Source organism: Argentina silus (assembly GCF_951799395.1).
Source record: "Argentina silus genome assembly, chromosome: 21".
NCBI lineage: Eukaryota > Metazoa > Chordata > Actinopteri > Argentiniformes > Argentinidae > Argentina > Argentina silus.
The window spans coordinates 7,885,731-7,897,005 of NC_139675.1; the positions used below are offsets into that span (position 1 = coordinate 7,885,731).

Consider the following 11,275-nt stretch of genomic DNA (forward strand, 5'->3'; position numbering starts at 1 on the left):
GGCGCAAATGGGTCAGCGTGATTTAAAGTTCAATTTACAAGTGACTACCAACCAGTGTTTCATCCCACCATTGTTATTATGGTGTTTATGAGGGAGAGAGGATGAAAGGAGAGGATGAGGAGATGATGGTCGAAAACAGATCAAGGAAAAATGACCAATTACTCAGCCGGGATCAACCCACTCACTTTTTGTCTTTGACTCTATGGAAACCTATAGGGGTTTACACACACCCACACACACTAAGAACTAAGACACACACACACACACACACACACACTAAGAACTAAGACACACACACACACACACACACACACACTAAGAACTAAGACACACACACACACACACTTTTGCCCATTTCTGATTGGGTTAGTTCAGTTTGCAGCACACAAACAGAGACAGACACACACACATTTTTGCCCATTTCTGATTGGGTTAGTTCAGTTTGCAGCACACAAACAGAGACAGACACACACACATTTTTGCCCATTTCTGATTGGGTTAGTTCAGTTTGCAGCACACAAACAGAGACAGACACACACACATTTTTGCCCATTTCTGATTGGGTTAGTTCAGTTTACTGCAGGGCCTGACTCATGTGCCCCATGGTAAGTCTTGCTAAATGGAGGCTGATGTTTGACACAAAACACACACGCCCAGACAGCAGGCTACCGTCACACCACTCATAGGCTTACGGCTAACACACACACACACACACACACACACACACACACAGAGGAAGAGTATTTATCTGAGATAACATAGACTTAAAGCATCAGCAGAAGTTCCAGCTAAAAGAGAGAAATAGAAGAGGGGTAGGAATGAAGAGAGAGAGAGAGGGGGGGGGGGGGGGGGGGGCAAGTTAAGCCCAGCTAGTGAACACCGCCAGGGTAAGAGTCCTACCTGTTTGCTGTATTTTGCACTCTGACATCCGTAGTCGGAACACTGGTCTGACCCCAGAGACATGGCGTCTGCGTTCCCACTTCCCCCGCTGCTGCTTCCTCCGGACCCCCCGGACCCCCCGCTCCCCACAAAGGTGTTGGAGGGAGGCAGGTCCTGGACTGCCTGGTGCTTCTTGCCCTCGGTGGGGGGCGAGTGAGGCTGCAGGTGGACCGCCGGCAGCGGCGAGCTCGACTTGTAATGCCTGGCCAGATCTGGGCTCGACTGGTGCCGCCTGGCGCCCATCCGCGGGCTCCCCGGGTCGCCGTCCACTGCGCAGTAGCGTGCCGCCAAGCGCTCGCTGGCGCCGCTCACGTCCTCGTCATCGTCCCCGTGGTGCCCCAAACCGTTCACCGTGACGATGCCGCTGTAGAGAGGCCGCTCGGCTTTCCCGCCCCCGCCCCCCGCCGCCCCGTTCCGTTTGTCCCGGCGAGGCTTCCGTCCGCGGTCGCTGCCCGAGCCGCGTGCGAGTGTGTGCGCCGGTTGTGGGCTGAAGAAGTCCTCCTCCGGTTCTTTCTTGCCGGCCTCGTAGCCGTTTTTGCCCTGGGCGCCGCACTGCCGCGCCGTCACCACTAGGAGGATGACGAGGATGACGGCGGCGGCGCCGGCCAGGACTCCGATGGCCACACTGAGGCGCTGTTTGCCCAGGGCTCGGTCACTGTCGGGGTCTCCTGCGATGTCCAGGGACAGAGGTGCCGCGAGGCTGCGGGCCACCTAGTGGACAGAGAGAGAAACACACACGCACACACACAATGAAACAACTACAAAATACAGGCGAGAGACAGACAGAGACAGACAGACAGACAGACAGACAGAGAGACAGACAAAGAAATAGACAGACCGACAGACCGAACAATGAGTTACAGTAGTGCTGATGCTATGACACTAACAACACAGCCATTGATGGGTCACGGTAGCCGCCAATCATTTACGGCGCCATCAACATAGCCACTGTAAACCAAGGGAGTAGGAACGGACATACGGCGAAAGGGATATGGCCGTTTGGAATGATGGAGTGAAGGATGAATACCCCTGGCGGCAACGCAGGATCACGGGTGCGAAGGGCAAACCAGACGTAAGAGAAGACATGGAGAGTGGAAAGTAAAACAGCGGCTCCGTTACCATTCCTTATCTATTATACAGATGTATGGTAAATGATAAGGGTTGGGGAGAGACAGACAAGGGCTCCGTCTCAATGGTGGACCGTAAAGTGACTCCCTCTCCTTCCTCTCCTTCCTTTTCTTCCCTTCCTTCCTCTCCTTCACACAGATATGAAAGGCAAAGAGAGCTGCTTGACAAGGCGATCAATCAATCAATCAATCAATAAATTAATCAATCAAGCAATCAATCAATGATAAGCTGACCAATGGGAAATAACTACAGTTTATATTCGACAGAGGATGTAGACAAACCCCTCCCCCCCTTATTGGAAGATATCCAGCTTTGCCAGTACAGTCAACCTAAAACAACAAGTTCAACACATAAGTCCAAGACAAATTTCCCTCCAGGAACAATAATGTTTATCTTATCTTAACATCAGGGATCAATAAATGCTTAATTCTTGATCAATAAAAACAATTAGTTTGGCTATTTATTCTGCGACCGCGCGTGTGCGCAACTGCTCTCGATTCTGGTGTAGCAGGTCAAATGACTGATCTCATGGCTCTCTTTTATACATGCTACAGCTCTGTAGGGCAACAGCATTTACAGATAAATCAATTTAGCAAAAAGAGGTCATATTGGGATGGAGCTCATGGATGTCACACGGCTAGGGCTACAACATTAAGACAGACGTATTGGAATGCAGCCCGTGGATATCACACAACATTAGGAGAGACATCAGGGAGGAAGTGGGATAGGCTAAGGCAAGAACACTGTCATTACTGGTTAGAGACCACAGAGCAGAGACAGACAATGAGCCTACAAAGTTAGAAGGCAGAGCATTCCCATGTAATACGGGATAGGGTCATGCATCAGGAAGTAGCTAAATCAATAGATAGAGGCTATATGGAGGAAGCCATTATACACACACACACACACATATACACACACACACACACACACACAGGTGCACACCCGCACACGCACACGCACACAAAGGCGGAGCAGTGTGTGTCTCATGGCTCTAAGTGAAACAGCTCATTTTAAACTCTGCACATAGTCCCAGGGTCCCCGAGAGCCTTCTATTAAGAGACGCTGTCAAGGCCGGGAATTTCAATCACACACTGTTCTCAACCTACTGAGTGGTGCATTTAAGCCCCTCAGTGTCATGGAGGAGAAGCGGGTGAGAGAAAAGAAAAGTGCGAGAGAGAGAGAGAGAGAGAAGGGGAGAGAAAGACAGTGACACAGAGTCAGAATTTGAAACCTCAACGGCTCTCAAAAGCGCTCCACCATGTCACCCCCCCCCCCCCCCCCCACACTAAATAATGACTTAATGTTCGTACACTATTAATAACACTTATGAGAGTATCACTCGACACTCACAGTGTGGATACGGGACCCTCTTAACTCGACACACATTGTACGGCCGATGCATTATTCAGTCTTGATGATTCACCCATCACCCATCCCTCCCCACGCCAGCGAAGGGATTGGGTTGTGCCATGTTCCATTGTTTAAATTGCATTCTATTCCATTCGACGGTTCTATTCCATTGTGTTCCGTTGTGTTTTGTTGTTGTTGGTTCTGTTTAATTGTTCCGCTGGACTTGGGTCGATCTCAGCCCAGTCTACCGTTCATCCCCTATTGTTCTGTTGCAGCCTACGCTGTACAGTCCTATTCTTATTCTACTGGGCATCTCTCTCTACTGGCTCGGAGCATCTCTGCCGGGTGTGTGTGTGTGTGCGTGCGTGCACGTGTGTGTCTGTGTCTCAGCGCATTTCAGCTGAGGGTGTGTGCCCACGTGTGTGTGTGTGTGTGTGCCTCCTTAGTGTTCAACAGGGGAGTGCACCGCACTACTCTGCTTTAGTGCAGAGCGCTGCTGCTGTCACATCCTGGTCCCCCCCCCCCCCGCCCCCCCAGGGAATCTTCCAGTCTGCTGCACTGAACTTTGTTCTGGTTAAGATTTACATGAGATCTCTCTTACTCTCTGTGGCACTGCTCTGTGCCTACTGACACAGATACCTGGGGAGGCCGGTGGGGGCAGACATCGGAGGACGGGCTCATTGTAATGCATGGGACAGAGTAAGGAATGGTATCAAAGGAATGAGGAATGGTATCAAAAACACATGTTCGACACCATTCCTATTCCGTCCCATGTATTATGCCCGTCCTCCGATGTCTACCTCCACCAGCCTCCACGGATAGATACTAGGTCAAAGGCTTCTTCCTGACGACGTAATCCAGCCGGGGGAAACTCTGAGCGCTGGGTTCAAGCCAATACCTACTCTACAGCCTATAACATTTAACTACACTAAAATCAGTATATCGGTTTAGATGACATCGCCTTAAACTAGGGGCCTGGAGTTTTTCCCAGTTAGGTCATGTGATCAGGAAAAAACAACGGCTTTCACTTTTGACGCATCACCTTCTATCTAATCAAAGCAACCTGCGTCTCCCTACCATCTCCTGTGTGGTGTTGCTGTGTTTTCATTGAGTTCTTCATCACCATTGGCACCCGTCCACCGTTTGGCTGTTATAACTTCATTATAAGATGGAGGTATTCTGCCAAACAGCTTCCACTCCATTACTTTGCATAGTGCCGGGGTGTCTCAATCAAAGTAAACTGGCCATGTTCTAATCCAGACGGTTTGTACAAGCCTGAACAGGTGAAGAGAGTGAGACGCTGTTCTTCCAGGGCATGACTCACTCGTCGGGGCGGCGGTGTTTGTGGTCCATTCTACCATTCCGTTGCCATGACGCGTTCTCGTTCTTCCCTTACTCTTCCCTTCCACTCTTGTGAAACGCTCCAGTTTGACTGTTCGATGTTCACAGTGAGCTCTTCCTCCGTTCTAAAGCTGTTCCGTTCTGCAGCTGTTCCATTTGGTTCTCTAACCAATTAAGTGTCAAGCCTTCACATCCCGAATCATCCCATTTTAAACAATCCCAAACGAAAGCCAACCCCCCCCCCCCCCTCCTCTCCTCCCTCTCACCTGTGCCTCCACCAGCATGGCATTGACCAGGTCCCCCCCCCTCCTACCTCTCCCTCCCCATCTCCTCCCCCTCCCCCCCCCCGCCACCTGTGCCTCCACCAGCATGGCGTTGACCAGGTTCCCCCTCTCCCCAACCCCCCCCCCCCCCTCCCACCTCTCCATCTCCTCCCCCTCTGCCACCTGTGCCTCCACCAGCATGGCGTTGACCAAGTTCCACCTCTCCCTCCCCATCTCCTCCCCCTCCCCCCCGCCACCTGTGCCTCCACCAGCATGGCGTTGACCAAGTTCCCCCTCTCCCCAACCCGCCCCCCCCCCCCCCTCTCACCTGTGCCTCCATCAGCGTGCCATTCAACAAATTCTCACCACCGCCCAACCCGCCCCCCTCCCCCTCCCCCTTTCCCCCTGTTACGAGAAAAGAGAAAGCAAAAGAAAAGCAACATAAACCCGATGGTGTGGGTAAAATTAAAGTTATTTATTAACAGGGAAATTGAAATGTCTTTAGATCCCAAACTACAACAAAAAGGAGGCAAATTCCCTGCAACAATAACCACCAGTCCCTGCTCCTATCTGAGCTAAAATAAAAGTAAATACCAATAAACCAAAAACCTCACTAACTAAACAACAATCTCAAACAAAAGTACAGAAACCCAGTCGCCCCTAGCCCTAGTGTTTCTAACATTAACAAACTACGTGACAAGGTGACTTTATGTGAATCAGTGTCTAATAATATAAAGTGAAATACTGTTACCTGTTCCTCAATCTAAACCTCCTCAATCTCTCACACACAGCAACAAATATCCCTATATGGATAATCACTAAACACACGAAACAAGATCTGAATCAAACAAATACGAGTAAGGTGGTGAGCTAGCACAGCTCCAGACCACTGACTCAGCAGGCTTTTTATAGTCCATGGGGCTTGGGCTGATTGGTGGAATGGTGATTGATCAACCAGAAAGTGGGCGGAGCCTTCAGACCATGGACCATGTGGAGCCTGCTGCACAACATTGAGGAGACAAACACAGAACACACACAACAACAAACACAGACCCGGGCGGAGCGTAGCTGCGACCGTCACACCCCCCCTCTCACCTGTGCTTCCACCAACGTGCCGTTGACCAGGGTCTCATTGATGAAGACATGCACCAGGGCCGTGGCGCAGAGCGATGGCGCGCCGCTGTCGTTCACTTGGACCACCAGCCGGTGCAGTCCCCAGTGCCTCCGCTCCAGTGGCTCGGCCAAGGTGATCACCCCGCTGGCCAGCCCGATCTCAAACAGCCTGAACGGGTTCCCGCCAACCAGGGCGTACCGGAGGTCGGCGTTGGGGCCCGTGTCAGAATCGGACGCCACCACGGTCCGGACGATGGTCCGGGCGCTGCTGGCCGGTGGGAGGAGTGTGAAGGAGTCGTTGGTCGGGGACGTGACGGTGGGGGCGTTGTCGTTTTCGTCCGTAACGAAGAGGGAGACAGTGGCAGTGGCGGACCGGCGGGGGTCTCCACCGTCCACGGCCCGGACATGGAACGTGTAAGCGGAGAGCTTCTCGCGGTCGAAGGACACAGAGGAGAAGATGGTTCCCGTGTTGTTCTCGATGGAGAACACGTCCTCTCGCCCTCTTCTGCCGCCCTCCTCTCCCCCCTCCTTTCCCTCCTCCTTCTCCTCTTCATCGACACCGTCCATCTCCACGAACAGGCTCAGTTCCGCGTTCTCCCCCTCGTCGGCGTCCGTGACCGTAACCATGCCAACGGGGCTGTTGGCCAGGAGGTTCTCTTTGACGTAGAAGGTGAACACCTCCTGGACGAACTTGGGAGAGTTGTCGTTGCGGTCCGTCACCTGGACAACGACAGTTGCGGACCCTTGCAGAGAGGGGGCGCCCTTGTCCTTGGCGATCACCCGGAACTCGTACCTCTCCCTCAGCTCCCGGTCCAGCACCCCTGTGGCCCGGATATCCCCGTTATCCGCATCGATGTAAAACGCCCCGTTCACTGCTGGATCCAGGGAGTAAGCGATTTCTGCGTTTTTGCCGCTGTCTAGATCCGTGGCAACCACCGTCACCACCCTCTCGCCGGGCGAGTTGTTCTCGGCAAAGTGGACCTCCATGACACTCTGGGCGAAGGTCGGAGCATGGTCGTTGATGTCCACCACTCTGACCATCAGGGAACTGTTACTGGACAGACTGGGACTGCCGGAATCCACCGCCACGATGGTGACGCTGTACTCCTTGGTTACCTCATAGTCGAGCAGGGCGGACGTATGAAGGAAGTACTTCTTCCTGTTCCTGAGTGAAACAGTCAAAATTGAGTCTTTGTAACTCAGGTTTTTCACCGATATCTTAGCAACCAGATTCATGTTGAGTGTATTGCGTGTTCAAAGAGTTAAAAGGGAGAGACAAAAGGGACATTTGTGGCTTAGGGTTAACCCTAACCCTAACCCCAGAGTCCCATTGACCGAACCTAAAACTCTTATCTTACCCAAACCCGTAACCCTGACCCTAACCTTAACCCAATGTTAACAGAGTTTATATTGATTTTGTAACTGAGGTTTTAGACCAGTATCTTAGCGACCAGATTGATATTGAATGTATTGTATGTTGCTGCAATACAATAAGCTCCTTTAAGCCAGGGAGTTATAAATGTATAAATGCATTATTACTTTGTTGTTGGCTTTTTTGCTTTATTATTGTATTTTGGGTAGTCTTTATCATTAAACTAAACAAAACAGGACCGCAGACCACAGCTTGGCTCTGTTATCAAGCAGTTACGAACCCATTGCTATATTACTATAAGTGACAATATCATGAGAACATGTTATTACTAGTGTAATTACTATGTTATTACACAGATATAAGAGGAGCTTTGTCATACCTGTCGAAGGCTTCGTCAGCGGGCAATGGTGAGAGCGCCGTTTCTCCAGCTGGTTTCAACGTGAATGGGACATCTCCGACCACCGTGCAAGTCACTGCCCCGTTCTCCCCCTGGTCCCGATCGGACACCTGGACCAAGGCCACCGGGGTGTCCACCAAGACGTTTTCCGGTACGAGAGCCACTCCGTCACGGACCGGGATCCGTCCGATCTTCCGGATCTCCACTACTGGAACGTTGTCATTTTCGTCTCGGACCGCCAGGACCACGGCGGTCCGGTCAGTGCGGGGAGGCTGGCCTCGGTCCCGGGCAGTCACCGTGAACCTCAGCTGGGCCACCTCTTCGCGGTCGATCCTGTGGAGGACACTCAGCCAACCGGACGTCTCATCCAGTCGCAAGAGCCTCCTCACTGACTCCGTGGCCGCTCCGAAGACGTACTCCACCTGCCCGTTGACGCCAACATCGCGGTCCGACGCCCTCACCTGGAGGACGGGCGTTCCCGGTGGGGCATTCTCCGCCATCTCAGCTTCGTAGACGGCCCTCTCAAATCGCGGGCTGTTGTCGTTGACGTCGGTGATGGCCACGCGGAGGAGCGCCTGCGAGGAGCGAGGGGGAGTCCCTCCGTCTCGGACCCGCAGGACGAGCTCGTACGAGTCTCGCTGCTCCCGGTCCAACGGCCCCTTTACGATCAGCTGTGGTTGTTTCTCACCGTCTGGTGTGTCAGCGACTTGTAGCTCAAACACACTGCTCCTCACTCCTCCTGCTCCTCCATTATCCCCCGCTCCCCTCCTCCGATCCCCTCCTCCTCCATCCGCCCTTCCCATGGGCCCTCCTCCTCCAGCCGTCCGCCGCGTCGCCCCCGATCCTGAGGACCCCGCTCCGCCATCTTGGATCAGCTCGTAGCGGTCGATCCCGTTTTTCCCGAAGTCGCGGTCAGTCGCCGTGGGCAACAGGTAGAGCGTCCCGATTGGCCTGTTCTCTTCCACGGAGAGCGTGAGCACGGGTGAGGGGAACGACGGGGTGTTGTCGTTGATGTCCGTCACCACCACCCTCCCCTCGAAGAGGTCCACCCAGCTCTGCAGCGGGCCGATCACTGACACCTCGAAGTCCAGGAAGCACTCGTTCTCGTCGAAGATCATCTGGCACTGCGGGAGCTTCTCGCGGTCGATACGCCGTGGGCCCGTGGTGAGCTCGCCCGTCACGTTGTCAATCTTGAAGTACTCCGAGCCGCTCTCCAGGGCAAACGTGACGTCTCCCGTCCCCGTGCCGGCGGTGAGGCCGAGGGCAGAGGCCACGTTGCCTATCTTGGCGTCGGCGGGGCCCTCCTCGGCCACCCGGTAACGGAGAGCCGAGTCGACCACCGGGAGCTGAGTCAGCATCAGCAGAACCATGAGGCTGAGAGCCTCGGCTGCGGAGGAGTGCACTGCACCAACCCTCCTCATGGTCTCTTCCTCTCCCTCTCTCTGTCCCACTCACTCGTTCCCACTTTGTCTCTCCTTCTGTGTCTTGCTGTTTCCTCTTGCTGTCTCTCTCCTCACCTCACTACCCCTTGTACTCTCTGTATGTGTGTTTCACTGTGCGTCTCTTCTGTCTCTCTTTCCCTTCCCTCCCTCTCTCTCCCTCGCTCTCTGCAGTTTCCTCTGCCCAGGGTCCGGGGGAGAGCTTCACAGCGCTCTCTGCTCAGACTGCAGTTCAGTTCAGCTGAAGAGATTGTTTTTTTCTTTTTCTCTCTCTTTCTCCTTTGTAGTCGTCTTTTATTGCTTGTATAATGACTCAGTCTCTCCGGGTTGTTCACAGTACAAAGATATCAAAAAATCCACCCAGCAAAAAAAAAAAAAAAAACTAATTCATCCGCTGTAAATTAATCCACTTGACTCTCTTTCTCTCTCCCTCTCTCTCTCTCTCTTTGCCGAGAGATATCACGTTCTCTCCCGAGGACTATTATCGCTTTATTACGCCGTTAGTTAATTTCACTTCATTCCGATTGCGTGTGGGGCAGCGGGGTTTCTCTCCTTTTTTACAGTTAGAAACTGCAATGCAGCACTACACAAAAGAAAACTGGCCAGGGCTCCGGCTCCGGACGCCGGAGATCTCTTAAAAATTAACTTACATCCACAAAGCGGAATAAAATCGGTTAAAACCAAAAACCTCCGAAGTATTTTGAGTCATTTACAGATTGATAATGCCCTCTTACCTTCTGTCAGACTCTGTAAACTGCGTTTGTGCTTTTTCCCGCAGTGAAGCAACGTGCCAAACGGTTGGATTCCTTCACGCAACTTGCGAGATGAGAGTGCTTTTCAGAGCGAGTTCCCGGGGCAGAATAATCTGAACGGTTCATAACGGCGCATCTTCAATAAAGGCAAAAGACATTCCGACGTCAACAACCGTAACTGTAATTCCGTAAGCGCTCATGGGGATGTTTCGGTAATGAACCGGGTGAAATGCGTCTTTTCCAAGAGTCCCGCATTCTCTCGTTCTCCACATGCGGCGCCTCCTCCTCCTCTCTCTCTCTCTCTCTCTCACCTGCACGTTCTACTGCACTGCATACGCGCGCGGGGCTACTGCTGCTCTCAAATGATGCTGCAGTCTCTCTCTCTCTCTCTCTCTCTCTCTGCCCCTCTCTCTCTGTTCACTGCAACATTTCCCTAGCCGCGTAACTTGATCGGTGAGCTGAAACGGGAGCTGGAGAGGCGGTGCTGGGTCGTTGTGTGTGTGTGTGTGTGTTTTGGTTACATGGGGGACAGACCTCTCCTCCCGCTGTCATGCAGTCCACGAGACATAATGAAGATATGAAATGGTTCGGCATGTATGGCACGAGCAGTTGGGAGGAATATCTTAATTCACAAACATGGGCCCACGCACGGGAGAGGGAGGAGAGGGAGAGATGCTGCCTTGGTGGAAGTAAGGCCATATTCATTCTGCGAAATCAGCATTTTTCTTTTTTCCTTCAGCAGGACGTGCCCAACGATGGCGGGATCAGAAATGGTCACACGCACGCGCGCATCCAGTTCACGAGCATAGCATCATAATAATATTCTGTATTCTGATATGACCAGAAGAAACAACACATCCTAATTTTGTAAAATCCTTAGCACGTGTTTTTTTTATGACGTTCCATACAATAACTTTGTCATAAGAAGCTTAGCGGCCTAACCCTAACCCTATGATTGACAGATGTTTACTGTATAGCTCGCAACTGAGGTCACACAGGCTCCAGGAACATGGTCTAATAATATCAGATTAATAAAAATGATTACAGCAATAATACTACAACTATAGGATACTAATAACAATACCCAAATACTATGAATAATAATAATAATAATAATAAAGATATTTACAATAACAATACTATTACTTATGATAATAATAGTAGTAGTATTAATACTA

General features: G+C 51.9%; 1 protein-coding gene across 1 annotated transcript in view; it reads right to left on the minus strand.

Moving 5' to 3' along the window:
* pcdh7a (protocadherin 7a) overlaps window positions 1-9,815 on the minus strand; it is a 39,965-nt gene extending 30,150 nt beyond the window's left edge. The window contains exons 1-3 of the mRNA XM_083692939.1: window positions 7,889-9,815; window positions 6,120-7,302; window positions 901-1,650 (exon numbers count right to left, since the gene is read on the minus strand). Of these exons, the coding sequence (XP_083549065.1) occupies window positions 901-1,650; window positions 6,120-7,302; window positions 7,889-9,327 (3,372 nt within the window). The 5' untranslated portion in view covers window positions 9,328-9,815. The remainder of the gene's footprint in view (window positions 1-900; window positions 1,651-6,119; window positions 7,303-7,888) is intronic.
* Between the last annotated feature and the right edge of the window lie 1,460 nt (window positions 9,816-11,275).